This window comes from Idiotropiscis lumnitzeri, chromosome 1, assembly GCF_059441095.1.
Source record: "Idiotropiscis lumnitzeri isolate Australia: NSW breed Sydney's pygmy pipehorse chromosome 1, RoL_Ilum_1.0, whole genome shotgun sequence".
NCBI lineage: Eukaryota > Metazoa > Chordata > Actinopteri > Syngnathiformes > Syngnathidae > Idiotropiscis > Idiotropiscis lumnitzeri.
The window spans coordinates 153,778-171,779 of record NC_142391.1 but is presented as its reverse complement, the minus strand read 5'-3'; the positions used below and the strand labels follow the sequence as shown (position 1 = coordinate 171,779).

Below are 18,002 nucleotides of genomic sequence, written 5' to 3'. Positions count from 1 at the left end.
CGTCCGGAGGGAAGCTGAGCCACACCCGCACTTCAACAACAAAATAGACCACATTTTCATTCAAGTGTTCCACACACCGGTCGTCTCGTTGTCGGAATGCAAATTATTTTACGGGTTTTTGTGGTCGGCGAGGCGAAAAGAGGAATTGGTTCATTTGAGCGCCACCTCCCATTGGGCAAAATCAGCGCAAATGACGATCGGACAAAACGGCGACCCGTCTTCGACTTCATTTTGTCGACTTGACAAAATGACATTTGACGAGCACCTGGACTTGTAACTTTTATTTTCTTCTCCATTCAGCAAAGACTTGACTCTGCAAAATGTCCGAAAGCGACAACCGACGGCCGCCGGGGTTCGTGTGCGCATTGCCCAAGAAGCGACTGGCACGTCGTTTTGGATTTTGTGGAGTTGATGCAAATTTTTGCTCATGAGCTCACGGGAAGAAAAATGTGTCAAGTCAAGTCAATTTTATTTGTATAGCCCTTAATCACAAACAGTCTCAAAGGGCTTTCCATAGCCACAATCGACATCCCCGATCTTAACCCCCAGGAGGGCAAGGAAAAACTCACAAAAAAAAGTGAGAAACCTTGAGAAGGGACCACAGATGGGGGAATCCCGCTTCCAGGATGACCAGGCTGCAATGGATGCCAACTGGGCAACATTTGACACATACAATGATGCTATGCAATAATAGATGAGATAATATAAGAGTCAATTGAATGAAGTGCTGCAGGAAGATGACTTCAGTGGAGCGGGTCCTCATCCAGGGCCGTAATATCCATGGCAGCATATCCGAAGATGAGCCTTCGATCTTGTACCGGTCAGTTGGTGTAAATTCAGTACAGCCACTTCCAAGTGAATCGCCATCACCTAATTCGGGGAATTGGGAACAGAAAAGAAAGAACAGAAATAGCAAACAGGCCAACAAGTAGTTCAATGAAGTGCTGAAATATAAGGAAATCAGAAAAGGCGCTGCATGAAGACGACTTCGGCAGAGCAGGTCCCTTCCCAGTTCGTCAGTGCCGTAATCTTCAAAGCATGTCCCCATCACCTAATTCCCAAGCAGGGGAAGGAGGGGGCAGAAAAGAGAAGAAGCGGCAGTAAACAGGCCAACAAATAATTAAATTAGATGCTAAAGTATATAAATAAATTGATCAAATGTCGCGCTGCAGGAAGACGACATCACTGGAACAGGTGCATGCCCAGTTGGTCAATGCCTTAAACTTCCGAGTGGGTCACCGTCACCTAATCCCCCAGCCGGGGGAAAAGGGGGCAGAAAAGAAAAGAAAAGAGAGAAAAAAGCGGCAGTAAACAGGCCAACAAATAGTTCAGCTAAATGCACAAGAGTATAAATGCGTCTTTAATAGTGTTTTGAACATTTCTACTGAGGTGGCGCCTCTAATATCTGAGGGAAGTGCATTCCAAAGCATTGGTGCCCGAATAGAGAACGCTCTAGAACCTGCGGACTTCTTTTTGGCTCGCGGGATCACTAAAAGACCAGCATTTTGTGAGCGAAGGTTTCGGGACGGAACATATGGTACCACGAGGTCAACGAGATAAGAAGGTGCTAAGCCGTGCAATATTTTAAAAGTAAGTAGCAGAACTTTAAAATCACATCTCAAGTGGACCGGAAGCCAATGCAAATTGGCTAATATCGGCGTAATATGATCAAACTTTCTCGTCTTAGTTAAGAGTCTAGCTGCTGCATTTTGAACTAACTGCAGACTTTTAATACTCGACATGAGAGCAAAACGTTACAATAGTCGAGGCGAGACGTAACAAACGCATGGATTAAGATTTCCGCGTCACACGTTGATAGAATTGGGCGGATTTTAGCAATCTTACGCAGATGAAAAAACGCAGTTCGAGTAATATTTTTAATGTGCATTTGAAAAGACATAGTTGCGTCAAATATAACACCGAGATTTTTTGTTGAATCCTTTTGGATAATATTACATTTATCGATATTCAGAGTGGTGTCTTTGAAAAGGTACCGATGACGCGCTGGTCCAATGATGAGCATCTCGGTTTTATCTGAGTTAAGACGCAAAAAATTGAAAGACATCCATTGTTTAATTTCGGCAAGGCACGCCTCTAATTTATAGCAGTCGCGGGGATTCGTTATATCCAACGGCATGTATAATTGCGTATCATCAGCGTAACAGTGAAAACTAATGTTATATTTCCGTATAATATCACCAAGCGGTAGCATATAGATGCTAAACAATAGAGGTCCAAGTACCGATCCCTGCGGAACTCCACATGTGTTCTTACAAAGATCCGAAGTCGCATTGCCATGAATTACACGGTGCGTCCTCTCCGACAGATACGAATTAAACCAAGAAAGCGCTGAACCTGAAATGCCAACACACGTTTCAAGGCGTTTTAATAATATGTTATGATCAACGGTATCAAAAGCGGCACTAAGATCGAGTAAGAGTAATATTGATGAGGTGTCGGCGTCCATAGCTATGAGAAGATCATTAGTAACTTTAGCAAGGGCCGTCTCAGTAGAGTGGTCGGCTCTAAAACCCGATTGGAAAGGTTCAAATTGATTATTAGCAGTCATATATTCATTAAGTTGTTGCGCTACGACTTTTTCAAGAATTTTTGCAATAAACGGAAGATTTGAAACCGGCCTATAGTTGATGAGACTCTCTGGGTCAAGGTTTGGTTGCTTAAGTAGCGGTCGGATAACGGCGGTCCTAAAAGCTGCTGGTACTACACCCGTGGTAAGTGATAGATTAATTATATTTAAAACAGACGGTCCTAGGGTCGTAAACAGTTCTTTAATTAGTTTGCCAGGAAGCGGATCGAGCACACAAGTTGTCGGTTTTGCCGCACTAACCAATTTTGTTAGGCTCTCAAGAGATATTTTTTTAAATTGACATAAGGTTATCGGACAGTTATCAGCCCTAATGTCCCTATTAACACCATTTATCGCGGAATTCGACGGAATTTTAAGAACAGTGTCTTTAATCTCATCACGAATACATTCTATCTTCTGAGTAAAAAATTGCATAAAATCGTGAGCTGAATAGGAAGAGCTATCCGAGGTTGGTCGCTGTTGCGTTAGCATTGCTACGGTATCAAATAAATATTTAGGATTGTTTTTATGTAAGACAATTAATCTAGAATAATAATTAGTTTTGGCTAAATTAAGCGCTTCTTTGTATATTAGTAAACTATCGCACCATGCCTGACGGAAGACCTCAAGTTTGGTCGCACGCCATTTGCGCTCAAGCTTCCTACAAGATCGTTCCAGTACGCGCGTTTCCTCTGTAAACCACGGAGTAAGCCTCTTTGGACGAGTTTTAGTTTTTAAAGGCGCGACGGAGTCAAGCGCATTTAACAAAGCGACATTAAAGTTGTTTGTGAGATCATCAATCGTACCAATATAATTAGGAAACGAAGCAGTTGCTAAAGGGAGTAGCTCAGAGAACGCAACGATGGTTGAGGAGCTAATGTTACGGCTGCTATAGCTTTGATTATGGTCAGAACGATGACAGTGAGCCAAGACTTCAAATTTGATAAAGTAATGGTCAGATATAGCACTGGTATATGGTAATACAATTATTTTTGAAGATGCTAAGCCTCGGGTTAATACCAAATCTAGCGTATTGCCATTTATATGCGTTGCTTCATTTATTATTTGCGTGAAACCAAACATATCAATGATTGTCCGAAACGCTACCGTAAGTGGTTCCGACGGGAGATTCATATGAATGTTGAAGTCGCCCATGATAAGTATATTATCCGCATGAGTTACTAAATCAGCTACGAATTCAGAAAATTCATCTAAAAAGCCGGAGTAAGAGCCAGGTGGACGATAAAGAACGGCAAGATAAAACGGCAGCTCGGCTGAGGATCGCATAATGAGAACTTCAAATGTTTTAAAGGAATTGCTAAAACGAGGACTAAGTTTTAGGTTAGATTCGGAAATGAGGGCTACACCCCCGCCTTTCTTTTGAGGGCGCGCAACATGCGAGCTCACGAAGTTTGGAGGCGAAGCCTCATTTAGCGGTAAAAACTGATTTGGTTTTAACCAGGTCTCGCAAAGACCAATCATGTTAAGATTATGGTCTCTAATAAGGTCATTAACTAACAAGGCTTTCGATGAAAGCGATCTAATATTTAAAAAACCGAGTTTCAGTAAAATAGGTCTATCTAAGTTATTCCGCGCAACAGGACTCCTGGTCATAATATTAAGGAGATTGCCTTGCCTAGGTCCCGGATTGTACCTCGAGCGACTATAAACGCGGCGAGAAATTCTGACGGTCGGAATCCGATAGTTATTTACCAGCTTTCGAGTGCTATTATTTTGAGAGAACGGCTCGTCGTCAATAAAACCGACCGAGGAGGAATGCTTAAACCCATCATGTATTGCCACCTCAGTAGAAATTATATCAGTATGAGATCTACCAGCGTATGGTGTGTAGCGCTCAAATCTAGAAGAAAAGCTATGTGTGTTGTCTAAGTCTAGCATAGCGCTAGTTAGCTCTAGCCTTACAGACTCCATACCCTTCCTTACAGGCTCACTATTCGCCTGCAGCCCGACCTGCTCTAATATGAATAGTCATGGAAGGCTCAAACAATAATCTATGTTTCTAGAAAGAGTGATGGCGCCTTCCCAGTTAGGGTGAAGGCCGTCCATCCTCAGCAGGTCGGGTCGGCCCCAGAAAGAAGGCCAGTTATCTATAAACTGCAGTCCGTGCTCACTACAAAAACTAGCCAGCCACTTATTTAGCGAGAATAATCTACTAAACCTCTCATCATTGCCTCTCGCAGGCAAGGGGCCAGAGACAATTACTCGATGCCGACTCATCTTTCTGGCGAGATCACAAGTCCTTGCTATGTTTTTCTTTGTGATCTCTGATTGCTTCATCCTAGTGTCATTGGAGCCAACGAGGCTGGACCAAAAAAAAAAGACAGGCTGGAGCACATTTCCTTCCGTAAACAAAACGTGTGTAAGTTGTCTCTTCTTCTGCGCATGCTCACAGCAGCCAATGGGAATGCTTCCACGCACACGCACACACCAGGGTTGTTTTCGTTTTGAAATTTGAATTATAGTTCGTTCTAATTTCGTTTTGAGTTGTTTGCGGTTAGTTTTAATTATTTTTCAGGACAGCATTATTCGTTTTAGACTTTTCTAAAACATTTAGTTTCTGATTAGTTTTAGTATTCGTTTTCCTTTTTCAAGAAATAAGTGTTCAACTTGTGTGCAAGATTAGAAGTATTCTACAATAAAAATTCAACACAAATATTATTTTTCAAGCATTTTGACAATCAGAATACAGTTTGCAAACACTTTCACACAATTTGAATGACAAAAAGTGCAATGCATGATATCGCTTGTAAAGTTCGATGCACGCGTGCTTGCACTCAAATGAAATCAAGCAAGGATGCCTTGTTGCCATCTTCTAAAGTGGATTTGGGGATTGAATTCTTGAGAAGTATAAAATCCACTTTACAGTGTACTCGTGTTTTGTATATTACATGTTATATATATAAATATATATGAAACAAAAAACAGGAAACTACGTTTTACTTAGTGTTGCATTTCGGCCTGAGAACAGGTGATCTATTCGACCCAAAAAGTTACACGCAAACTCGTCTACTAGGAGTAACGTCATCCACTGGCGCTAATCTTATTGGCTGCTGGCTGTTGACGTCACGTTAGTGCGACACACACAAAGAGGACTACAAGTTCCAAGCTTTTCCGTTTAACGGCCATGCAGTTATCTCGAAATACATTTGAAACCAACCCAAAGGCGTTGTATTCATTTAATTGGCATTGACAAAAACAAAGGACATTTTCACGGAGGATTAGTGGAACAGTGGATTATGTTCCACGTTTGCAGTCTTTTAAGAAAATGGCAAAAACATTTTTTTGCCATTTCCTTTTCTGTGATTTGATTTTGATGTTAACACGTAGTTGGGCGACTCGTACCTCGAGGTACATCTTAGAACGGGAGCCAGGTCTGGTCGGCGTTGCCATCACTCTTCGCAAGCTTCCAGGTGGCTTGAAAGAGTTTTATGACGTGTGCTTTTGGCCTGCTAATACAACGGCCAACTATCGAAAGATCGTCCGGAGAAAATGCAAAGACTCCAAGCGAGGCGTGAGTGTTATTTGGTTATTGTTTTCTGTGAGGAGCAAAAGACACACAGGAAGAGACTTAGACGAGGATCAAGGTTACTGATTTATTGGCATTTGAGTACACAAGAGCAAGCGAGGAAGGAGAAAAGGAGCAAGACGTCATCCATGCAGACCTTGTAAGACTTCATGCTGGCAAGTGAAAAGACAACTTTACGAAGCAAAGGGAATGAAAAGTAATGCTCAGATCACCTGTCATCAAAGAGCATCTACACGGCCTCCGGGCCAAAGTTCGCCAACTTTCGAAACATGAAATATTGTGAACCACAGCCACTCGCCTCCCCCACTCCCTAACTTTAGCTGGCCAACTAGCCAATGACGTCGCCATGGGAACACAGGAAGTCATTTCGCCTAAAAAGCAATTGAAGCCACCATGACATACTTGGACGGACATGTCGGCCATTTTGGAGCTGGTGGCTCTTTTTTGTTGCTCCATTTTTATCAACCGGAGATAAAGAGGCAACCGTGAAAACTTTCATTCATATTCTCGCGGGCTACGATCAGCACAATTTTTTTTCTTTTCGGATGTCATTGATATTTGCGCTTTCAAAGTTTCGAATGGCGTGAACATTAATGCAAGTTCAGTGGCAAGCTGCTGTCGTTACTCTCAAAACGGTCCAAGCGCGTCTTGTCTGCGCTTTGCTTCCGTCAAATGCGTCGTTGCCGTCTTCAGAAGCCTTGAGTGATGCTGCAGTGCCAGCTTGGGCTCAAATCTCAAATCTCAGTCGCTAACGTTGGTCTACAGGACTTTGGCCAAGGAGAAGGAAATGGCGCTTCCTAGCTAGTGGCCTCGACACTTCAAGACGTTCTACAGCTAGCAGAGCAAACATCTCTGCTGGGAAGTCGCCGCACTTTTGGAGCCAGTGGAGGCGTTTACCATGCAGCCGGCGTCGTTGGATGACAAATCCTCTGAGGAACTCTGATCGGTGCCACCGGAATCCTAAAGAAAGCAAGCAGCCAGGTGAGCGGGCGGCAGGCGCAAACGCGACTCCTTCCTTTTGTAAAGCGAACCAACGTGCCGTGGGCGTGAAATCGGGGCCAGCTGGCATTTCAATTTCATTTCAGTGGAGAAATGCATTTGAGAGGACTCGTTTGGATTCGGGGGTTGGCTCAATAAAGGTCGGGAAACCAAAATAAGTTTTGGTGGGACTGCGTGCTCCCCCCTCATCGCCACGCTCGTCATCACGTAAGCTCACCTGTTGACTTGGCCCGTGTGAGGCTTGGCTCCTTTCTGGCTCGCTGACTTGCGTCACTTCTTCAGGCTGACAACCAAAAAGAAAACAACAGCACAAATTTGCACAATGGCGACGGGCCGTCTTGATGCCGCGTTAAACGTACATTTTTTTTTTTTTTTTTAGGGGACAAATTAGGGGCGATATTTTCAAAACATCGTATCGTAATACGGTCCGGCCCATCGCAAGTGTAGCCAGTAAAGAAGGCACAAAGCAGGCGAGATGTTGAGAATGTCGCATTATTTTTGAGCAAGTGCGGCCGCGGTTCGTCCCGACAGAAGAAAATGTTGGGTGGCACAGCAGCAGGCTAAGCTAACTTGCTAGCTGCTTTTTTGGCCAATGGGAAGGTGCCGACACGCCGGGCCACAACCCCCGAGCGACTCGCTCCATTGCGGCTCAACAAGTCGACACTTTGCGGGGATTTTAGCAAGCAGCAGAATATTGAACGTACCCGATGGGTTCGATGCAAAAACGACATGTCAACTTACAAATGGTTCGTAAAACAATTTGAAATGACATCATACGAATGCACTCAAGAATCGTTTCATAAAGAAATGAAAGGAACAATGCAGAAAGAATCTTGTGACTAGCAAGCGACGCGAGTGGGGAATTGTGGCCCGTTGGCGAGCGTGCAGAGAAAAGGCGACATTTGGCGCCACCCGGGAAAGCACCCCAGAGCCACCACAAAACACCTCGTGAACCTGCCTTCACTTCCTGCACTGGGCCTTCAGGCGCTGCGCCAACGGCAACGGCTCCAGCAGCGGCGCCAGCCTCTCCCTCCGCCTCGCCACCGTCACGTCCTTGCTGCGGCAACAAAGGCTAATCCAATCAAAATGAACTCATTTGGAAATGTTCTTTCTTTTGGCATTGCCTGAGGTGGCATTGTTGACGTTTGCGGTCCATCGCAAAAACCCCAACAAGCCAGCGAGTAAGCCTTCAAAAAGTGGCCTACCGGGATGCTGTCGGCCGTCCCGGAGCGTCTCAGCTCAGGCGTGGCGATTTGCACCGTATCAAGTGCGGCGCCGGCCTGCTGCTGCACGTCATCCTCCACGTGCGCAATGCTGATGTGGACCATCTCGCCCTCGTCGTCCTGACGGGCGACACGATGACGCGGCGTCGGTTGCGACTGGCGAGGACCATGACAAAGACGCCGGCGACTCACCTCGCTCTCGTCGCAGCTGCTGGGCAGCTCGAGTTCCGTCAGCGACATGGCCTGCCGGCATTTGTCTCGAGCCGAGTCTCGCTGAGTCGGAAGCTGCTGGATGAACAGAGCTGGAACCTTCTACAACGCAAAGCGAGACGTACGCTGACGTCGTGGCGTTGGCGCTCGCTCGCTCGCACTTGATGCACAAACCTTCTCCAGGTCCTGCAGCAAGCTTTGGAGCTGACCGATGACCCGAAAGACCGTCAAGGTTTTGTCCGCGTTCTCCGGAAGATGAAGGCGCACTTTGGCTTTCTGGATGTCGGCGACGCTGCTCCTCATGGAGCGGATCCTCCGCTCGAGCATCTGCGTGCCGTCAAAGAGTTTGTGAATTTTTTGGGTCTCACCGATGTCAAAACGGACACAACATCACCTCCAGATGTTTCTCCTCGGGACTGGACAGCGTCTCTGGGGAGCAGAAGACGGCCTTGATCTCCGTCACGTTCTTTTCCACCTTCCTGGCTTCCGTCTCCATCGCCTTAACCTCCTTGGGAGCCGCGAGACGACACAAGCCGACGTGAGCGAGGCAAAGAATTGCTACGTGGAAAAAAAGGCGGCGGCGCTCACGGCGGCGGCGTGTTCCAGTTGAGCCAAAGATTCGGCAAAGCTCTTCTGAACGGCCACCAGTTGGCGGTCGGCTTCCAGCAGCTGTTCACCGAGAGCCGTGACCTCCACCACTTCGGACATTTGCTCCAGGACCGAAGAGAAGCCCTCCAAGGTGTTACGGATGCGCGCAGCATCATTTAACACCGTCTGGGGGTGGGGCAGAGAGAAAGGGGGCGGGGCAGGGAGATGCAGAGCGAGCGCTTCAGCATGACCTCGTCCTGCTCCCGCAAGCTTTTTTGCCGGCGCCGCTGACCTGCAGAGCTCGGACGTGCTCGCTCAGACATTGGGAGGTGGTGTATGTGCGCGGCGTGGACAGCCATGACTGCGACTCCAACATCCAGCTCTTGGAGCTGCTGATCATTTCCTGATGCTCCTCGAGCCAAACCTGCGTCTGAGCAGAAGCACAAGACGACACCGAGCATCATGCCCGCCCGAAGGAGCGGCACGCCCAGAGCAGCTTGCCCACCTTGCCGACCAGCGTCGATTTGTGCTCCGCCCGCTTGGCGAGTTGCCCGTGAAGTTGCTGCAGCTCGGCCAGCTGCGCTGTGAGCGTCAGCGCCTCCTGCGGACTGTCCAAGCGCTGCACGTCCACGTCCACCTCCACCTCCACCTCCACCTCCACCTCCACCTCCAGCGCCGCCACGCGCGACTGCCACTTGATCAGCTCGTCCCACACCAGCTGCTCGCCAACCAGGAATCGAGTTCAAACGCGGCTCGGCGGCGGCGATTGTGTGAGCTACGCTACGCACCTTCTGAGCGTGTTTGGCATCGGCCATGTTGGAACTCGGCTCTTGGAGCCTCTGCTGCACGGACTTGAGGCCGGCTTTCATCTCCAGCAGCTCGGTGCCGATTCTGTGGACGAGTGCGCTCTTCTCCATCGCCGCTTCAACCTGGACGCAAAAAGTTGACGAGCATACCAGGAAGCCGGCTTGCCTCCTTTCAACCTTTGAAGCCGTTTCAATCTGGCCCATTCGCTGATTGTTTGGAATCGGCCTTTTGGTCGACGGCGACGCCTCAACTCGCATCAACTTTTTGTTTACCTTCACCGCGACTTGCTCCAGAGCCTTTTGGACCTCCCGCAGTTGTTTGTCCACTTGCGCCGGGAGCACGTTGGATTCCAAGTACTTTGACTCCAGCCTCTGCTGAACGCCGTGGACCAGCGTTTTCTGGATGCCCAACTGGCTGCGCATCGTCTGCAGACACAATACGCACCTCAAAACTCGCCGATTGGCCGCATGCAAAGCTGACAGCGCTCAAACCTTCAGTTCTGCTGCGCCGCTGCTCGGATCCATCTCGGACAGGAGACTGTCGGCTGCCGTCAACCAAACCCAAACCACCTGCAGCTCTTCCTCCACCTTTTCTTTCTCCTCCAGCTCCAGCTCGATCCGCTGCAAACCTTCTCGGCTCTTCTGCCTAATCCTAAAGACGCACACACGCAACAAGCATCCAAAACAAATCTTATGTTGTGCGCGCGCGCCCACGCATCGCGACTCCTGCATGAAGACGGCCGGCATGGTCTACATCACGCCGCAGCACACGCAAGCATTCAAACAAACATAGTGACGAGCATTGCGAGGTTACGCTGCATGCAACTATCCAGTTTCAAAACTGCCATCGGTTTTTCGCATCCCTCCTTTTTTTTTTTTTTTTATAATTAGATTAGATTTTAAATTTTATTTCATCATTTGTTTCCAAATGTTTTTTGCGCTCTACTTCTGTTTAGTAATTAGCAGAGATGGCATTTGTTCCGCCCGCGACAGAACGGGGACGGCCGATTGCAGCGCCCGCTTGCCTGCGGTAGGCGGCTTGCATGGCTTGAAGCTGCTTGACGACGGCCGGCGGCGGCGCGTGCCGCATGTCGGCGGGCGCCGCCAGCAGCCTGGCAAGGCGCAGTTCCAAGGCGCTGAGGGCACGATCTTCGCAGTCCAGCCGGTCCTGGTACTGCTGCCAGCACTGCTGCAGGTCCACAAGTTGTTTGGCGGAGGCCGTCAACGGCGCCGGCTCAGGGAGCTCCTCCTCCACCTGCTGCAGCACAGCGGCGGCGTTCCCCATCTGACGGACAAAGAACCGTTTCATGACGACATCCACTTCAAAAAAATTCAAACGAGCCGGCGTCCAGACTTACGCCGTGGGTGACGTCGCTCCATTCGACAATCCTCTCTCTGAGTCTGGCGGTCAGCTGCTGCGAGCAAAGGCGGAGATCGGTCACGCGTCTCCTGGCGGCAGCCACGGACGTCTCCCGGTGCCCTCGGCACCGCTGCTCCGTGCACCACTCCTCCATCCCCTCAAGATGCTTCTGGACGGCGTCCAAACGGTCCTGCAGAACCTGCAGCGGAGCCAAGAGGTGTGCGGCTCAGGCGCAAGTTGGGACTCTCACTTACGGTGCGGCCCGACGCGTACCTGGAGCTTTTGCAGTTGCTGGGAGCACCCGGCCACAGAATCGAGCCCCTGAGAGAGCAACTGCCGCAGGTCCTCCTCGGCTTTCCTCACACTCAGACTCATCTCGTCGTGCCATTTTGTGTATTGGCGGTCGTTTTCTGCACAGCTGCAAAAAGCAAAAAGTGTTTCGATTAGAACAACGAGGCGACGCTCGTGAGCGACGTCAGGTCCAACCTGCGGAGGTTGTCCAGTTGATGCAAGCCTTTTGCTTTCAGCGTGGACATCCTCACGAGGAGCTGGCTCACAAGAGTCTCTTGGAGATGATCCACGTCTGGCCGGGACAGAAAAGGATGCAGGACCGCGTGGCTCAGCTGCTCCACGTGAGTCTGAAAACGCTCATCCAGTGAGGCCAACACGTCGCGGCTCTCCTGCAGCTTTTCGCGGCAGACGCCAGCGAAGGCGGGAAGGGGCAGCAGGGAGACCTCAACGTCACTCACGAACTGCAGCGCTTCCTTTGCAGCACGCGTGTAATTTTGCAGCCATGTCCTTGCAGCCGAAATGTTGTCCTGCAAGACAATTGGCATCACAGAAAAAAATTGGAGGAAATAGAAAAAAGCAACTTGGGAACCACTTTCTTTTTGATTGGAGAGCCACAATGGGTTCTAAAATTGGACGTAGGGGCCGGAGAAAATTTTAAATGAAAATGAACAAAAGCTTTACAACAAAATATCTAAAACATTAACCGGGGTACTCATTTCATTTTTTTTCCAAGTTTGGCGGGCGGGATTAAAACGTGTAACGGGCCGCATGTGGCTGGGCCGTAGTTTGCTCAAGCCTGTTCTAAATGAAAGCCAAAATGGACTCGGCCAGCTGCCGCCAAGGATAGAAAAAAAGAAAACTTGCCATTTGGGTTTCACATTCTCGTAGAACACAATCGTTCAGATCTTCAAGATCTGATGAGCCGCCTCCATCCTCGCTCGCTTGACTCTGCTCGAGAAGCGCCAGCGCTCGCATCCGGGACTCGATGGTCTTTTTCAAGACGACGACTTTCCCGTATTCCTTCTGGACGCATCTTTCATTGGGCGCCACCGAAGCTGGCTTCCGCAGCTCCTGCCGAGCATCCCGCAGGAAGGCTCGCATCATCTTCCTCTGCGAGTCGAGACCCAGCTGGGCGAGGGCAGACCGCTCGAGCGTGCTGAGATTCGTCAGCGTTTCCGCCTCCAACTTTTCAAAGCTCTCCCGATTTTGCTGAAGTCGGCGCTGCTCCGAGCGCAGCTGAGTGGCGTCCAAGTCAGTCGAGATCGTCCGCAGTTGAGATCCGACCTCCTCGCAAAGTGTTTTGGTCAGAGCAAAGCCCAACACCAGCTTCAGGTACATTCGGTACCGCTCCTCCGCCGGCCGCTCTCCGGCTTGAGCGAGTTGGTCCTCAAGGGCCTCTTTCAGTTTCTCCACATTCTGCGTCATGCCGACGTATTTCTCGTGCTCTCGGCCCCGTAATTGCAGGCGAGCGACTTTGTCGTGAATTTGGCCAGCGACGGTGTCCAACTCACTCGCCTTGTCGTCCTGACTGGCGGCTCGCAGAAGGTCAATCTCGGACTGGTGCTCCAACAGCGAGCGTTTCAAGCGTCCCACAACTTGCAGCAATTGGCCGGTGATGGGGAAGCGCAGCTCGTCCAGCTCATCTTGCATCCGCTGCAAGTTTTGTTCGACGGTCACGAGCGCTCGCCGGTTGGCGTCGCCGGATCGCGCGCGTTCCTCCAGCTCCTCTCGCTTGGCGCTTTGGAGGCCGCGAACACTGCTGATGTCGTCCTGCAGGTTGACCAGCTTGTCGAAAAGCTGCCAGTTCTCCACCACGCTCAGCTCGCGAGCCATAGCTCGACTCTGCGTCAAAAGCGTCTCGCAGGCGGCCGACTGCTTTTCCGCCTCAGCAAGCGTCGCGTGACCGCCGCGAGCGATCTTGGCGCCGCTCGCCTCGTTCATCGTCTGCCTTTGCAGGCGTGTCGCCACCCACGACTCGAGATGGGCAATCTGCTCCCACAGTTTTTCTCGGAGCCGCAGACCCGATTCCAAGTCCATCACGGCCTCGGACAGCTTCTGCGTCACCGCCTCGGAGCGTTCTTCGAGACATTGGAGCAGCGAGCGCATGACGGGCCGTTGCTCGCTTTGCTCCAGCTGCGGCAGGAGTTCGGCGGCGGCCTTCACCTGCGGCCCCAGTTGTTTCTGCTTGGCGGCGACCTGGCACCGCAATTTTTTCAAAGCTCGCAGCTGCTGGTGGACGTCCTCGGGATGTAGCGGCACCCAGCGGCGCTTGCCCTCGATGTTGCTCTCCATCTGCTTAGCCCACGACAGGCCGTCCCTCGCCAGCGTCAGGCATTTCTTGCTGACGGGATGGTTGCCGTTCTGGATCTGAGATGACATCCACTCCTCGGTGAGACAAAGTTGGTCTTTGACATTCAGGAGCGCCTTCTTGATCTCCGCCCTTTCTTTGGGCCACAAGCCCGGGGGGAGCGCCTCGGCCGTTTCCTTCAAATGATAATATTTGACGTGGGCCGCTTTCACCTCGGCGTGCGCCATCATTAGCTGCTTTGCTTTCTGGCAATCCCACGGCGACTCTCGGGCGCTTTGGGCTTCTTCCACTTCTCGGCTGACCGATTCCAAGTGGCCCCGCAGATAGGCGAGCTCCAGCAAGAGGCTGCTGCAGCTCTGGGACTGAACGTCGGCGTGACGCGACGCCTTTTCCAGCGCTTGCTCCAGCTGTCGCCATTCGCGACGTCGAGTCTCGAGCAAAATGTGGGCATCCGCTCGATGGGCGCGGCTCAAAAGAGGACACAGCTTTGCGTGGCTGTCGATCAAGTGGCCGAGGACGCTCCGTTGGTCCTCGAGCGCTCTCTTCATGGCGTCCAGGCGGTCAGTCTCATCGTGGCAGCTCTTGTCTGGGGAACTGCCAAAAAAAACAAAAAAAAAAAACAATGACATCAGTCAAGTTCTTAAGCATCAATTCATTTTCCACGTGTGCATTTTGCTTTGTCCACCTTCGCACTGGAAAGTGTTTTACGTCTTTCTGTTAAGTTCAACTTTACGGCAAATTTTCTTTCACGTTAGACTTTTTTGTTCCCCATTAGTTGGATTCAGTTTTTTCTTTTTTCTAAGTCCTGAGCTCTTTTGTCTGGTCTGGTGGTCATAGTGGCCTTTCCATTTCCAGCTGTTCCATTTGCACAAATGAGAGAACATGCTCACAAGGAGCTGCTCGGAAACAAGCGGACGAACTTACAGTCTGAGCTGATCCAGTTCAGCTGCCAGACTTTCCGATGTGGTCCTGGCTTTGAGATTGTGGCGGCAAAAGTCCTGCACCAGCTGAAGCTGCTCGACTTTGTCTCGAACGACGGCGGCGGCGTCCCGGGCGGCGGTGCTCCAGCGCTCCTCCAGACCGTCCGTCGGGCCGGCTTCGGCTTCCCTTCCCCGGCGCAGCGCCGCCGCCTGCTCGTGGGCCACGTCTCGCCACTTCTGCAACGAGAAAGGCAAAGCACGTGATCACATGACGCCACTTTTTGCTGCCATTCCAACAAATTGTCACCTCGGCCTCCGTCACTTGCTCGGTCATCGCGGCCAGCTTGAGCTCTGCGGGGCGATTCTTGCAGCTGAGAAGGTTTGACACAAGCCTGCACAGGAGAGCGTCCGTGTCCCGGCAGGGGGACGTCATCAGCGCCGCCAGATAATCCTCACGGGTGTCCTGTAACGAGACAAAGAATCCGTTGCTTTTTTGCTTTTGGTAAATCCAAAATCCAAATACCTGATTGAGGAGGTCAGCTTCCGTGATTGCTTTTAGTTCGGAGAAGATATCCGGCAGTGTCGCCGATGCTCGTTGGGTTCCGTTCCAATCTTGGTTGATCTCTGTCGCGGCGGCAGCGTTGTGCGCTTCGATGACCTTTCCGCTTTCCTTTTGCACCAAAATCCAATCGGTCCCATTCTCAGCTTTGTCTTTTGTTGCGTTCTCTTTTTTCTGATCTTCAGTTTGGCCCTCCGAGTGTGAGTGAGCGACACGCACCGGAGATTCTTTTCGTGGCATTTGAATTGAAAAGTTGACGGTCGGAATGTCGTCTGTGTCGATCTCACCGTAGACATGCCGTGACCGGCTTGCTTCCGCTTCACCAGGATCATCGTTTGAAAGTGGGACTCGCTCCATGACTTCATTTGGTCTTTTGCGGGGGCTTTGGACTTTGGCGGTCTCGGTTCCAGCTGAATCAAAAGCATCACCGGCAGGTTGCGCGTGGTCATCGCTCTCTGCGCTGGCGTCGCGCTTGTAGAGCGGCGACGCATCTCTCTCTTCGACTGCCGTTTGCGTTTTGTTTTTCTTCTCCTCTTGATGTGCCGCGATCTCGACCTGGATAAGATGCACGTCAGGCCCCACGTGAATCGTCACGGGAGTCTCTTGAAAGGCAGCCATCGTTGCGGCACCGCCATCGGTCGCAAGTTCTTCCGTCGTCTCACTCAGGCGCACACCGTGGTCACAAAACACAATTTCCATCAATTCTGTCGCACTTGAGTGACGCGTTGCTGAAAGCGCACGAGGCCCCCCTTGGTCCAAGTCTCGCAGCTCACAAAGGTCGTCTCCCCTTTTGGCCACGTCCGTCTGATGGTCATCGGCAAGCTCGAGCAGGACTTTGGGCTCTTTGGCTTTGTCGGGTCTTTCGCTTGTGGATTCCGAGAGTATCAACTCAATAATGGCTTCCGGCGGTGCCAAACTATTTCCTGAAATCCGCGACGCTGCGGCACGACCAGCCAATTGTGCCTCATCGTGGAGCTTGACATTTTCGTGCGTCGTAAGGCTGCTTCCTTCAACCGACACTGAGCTTGTTATGGCAGGCGCGGCTTCTTTTGGATTTGTTTCATCTTTGTGAGCTTGCGCAGAAGCCTTGGACTTTCTTTTGGGCGGGGACAACATTCTCTCCCCCAAAGCTGCAAATGGGGCCAGGCCGATTGCAGCATCTGGCTCAGTGGAAAGTGAGGTGGCGTCGAGCTTTTTCGACTTTGTCCCGGATGACGATAGCGTCGCTTCAGGTGACGTCGTCTCTGTCGTCGTTGCCGCCGTCGTTGACGCTTCTTGAGCAACTCCAGCATCGGCGCCTCGGACTGCATCAGGTTGTTGTTCAGTTTTAGTCTGCAGTTTTCCCGGCGAGGCCATTGAACTCTTTGACTTTCTTTTGGGAGGTTGCGGAGTTGAAGGTTCTTTAGTTTGGTCGCTCCCGTCCGACGACTCTTGCGCAACGTCTTCGACATGCACTTGGATAGTCTTTGATTTTCTTTTGGGCGCTGAGATCTCGCGCTCGGCCACAAAAGCAACTTCCGGCAGACCCGCGGCAGCGGACGATGAGGTTTTCCGATCCCGCGACTTGAGCAGATCGACATTTTGGGACCCGACTTCATCCGGGGCTTTTCGAGCTACCTCACAAATTTCAAGTTTGCTGTCATCTAGAGTTTTTTCCTCAACAGTTTCCAGATCGGTCTCTTGTGTTAGCGCCACAATCTCGTCTTTTTTTTCTGCCACTTTGGCAGAAAAGGTCACACTTTTGGACTCTCGGGTGGGCGCCGACATCCTTGCGCCCTCCGTCGCGTCGTCATGCATTTGTGTGGCAAGTTGCGATGTGGCGGATGTAGCCGCGCTTTCCAATCGCAGCCGCAATCGGAAGTCAGCCTCTCTCATCGCTGACTCTACAAGTCCTGTGACAAATTCAGTAACGAGGGACAGAAAAACTGCCCGCTCTTTGTCGGTTTCCACGTTGGCTTCCAAAGCAGGTTCTTCTTTTGCCGCTCTCGGCTCCTCTTCCGGCAGTTGCGGCGTAAGCGTGACGTTTCCCGCGCTTCTCGCGGGTGCCGACAGTTTTCCTTCGTCCGCGCAAAGCAATTGAGCGATTCCCGCGGCAACGTCTCTGCAATCTTGCTCTGATACGACGCCAACATCTCTCATGGCGCATTTAATCTTTTCGGCGGCCGAAGCTTCTGCAGCGTCTCCCATCGTGTCTTCACAAACGGGAGTTTTTCTCGTCAAAGGGACCAGATTGGATTCTTCTTTCAAAATGGTCTCCTCACTTTCCGATCGTTGCGGAGATAAGTTGGCACTCTTGGACTTTCTTGTGGGCAATGAAATCTTTTCATCTTGTGAAGCCCTGAAAGTTGTTCTGGTCTCCAATTCTTGCGGAGACCCTTTTGATGTGAACTCGACATCTCGTGCGGCAGCTTCAATAACTTGCGTGACAAACTGGGCCACTTGTGCGCTTCCAGCGTGCACATCGGTCGAAAATGAAATGTTTTGTTTGTTTTTCTGTGGCGGTGCAACCAAAGATGTCTTTGCCTCCTCAGGCTGAATCACGATGACATTGACGCGATGACTCTCAGCTTTTGGTTCCTAAACCAAGAAAACATTCCGGATATT

General features: G+C 50.6%; 1 protein-coding gene across 2 annotated transcripts in view; it reads right to left on the bottom strand.

Annotated features, from left to right (window-relative positions):
• Positions 1-6,182: 6,182 nt before the first annotated feature.
• Positions 6,183-18,002, bottom strand: part of syne2b (spectrin repeat containing, nuclear envelope 2b) — a 41,512-nt gene continuing 29,692 nt past the window's right edge. Inside the window, exons 56-76 of one of the 2 annotated variants that reach the window (XM_088307740.1) lie at positions 15,363-17,975; positions 15,147-15,302; positions 14,844-15,076; positions 12,476-14,513; positions 11,807-12,138; positions 11,594-11,738; positions 11,319-11,519; positions 10,986-11,245; positions 10,453-10,612; positions 10,234-10,386; positions 9,943-10,083; positions 9,660-9,872; positions 9,447-9,584; positions 9,155-9,340; positions 8,961-9,074; positions 8,741-8,893; positions 8,549-8,668; positions 8,339-8,476; positions 8,092-8,190; positions 7,351-7,416; positions 6,183-7,094 (exon numbers count right to left, since the gene is read on the bottom strand). In XM_088307740.1, coding sequence (XP_088163866.1) covers positions 6,969-7,094; positions 7,351-7,416; positions 8,092-8,190; positions 8,339-8,476; positions 8,549-8,668; positions 8,741-8,893; positions 8,961-9,074; positions 9,155-9,340; positions 9,447-9,584; positions 9,660-9,872; positions 9,943-10,083; positions 10,234-10,386; positions 10,453-10,612; positions 10,986-11,245; positions 11,319-11,519; positions 11,594-11,738; positions 11,807-12,138; positions 12,476-14,513; positions 14,844-15,076; positions 15,147-15,302; positions 15,363-17,975 — 7,785 coding nt within the window. In that variant the 3' untranslated portion in view covers positions 6,183-6,968. Of the gene's footprint in view, positions 7,095-7,350; positions 7,417-8,091; positions 8,206-8,338; positions 8,477-8,548; positions 8,669-8,740; positions 8,894-8,960; positions 9,075-9,154; positions 9,341-9,446; positions 9,585-9,659; positions 9,873-9,942; positions 10,084-10,233; positions 10,387-10,452; positions 10,613-10,985; positions 11,246-11,318; positions 11,520-11,593; positions 11,739-11,806; positions 12,139-12,475; positions 14,514-14,843; positions 15,077-15,146; positions 15,303-15,362; positions 17,976-18,002 lie in introns of both variants that reach the window. The other variant, XM_088307748.1, reaches the window with a different exon arrangement.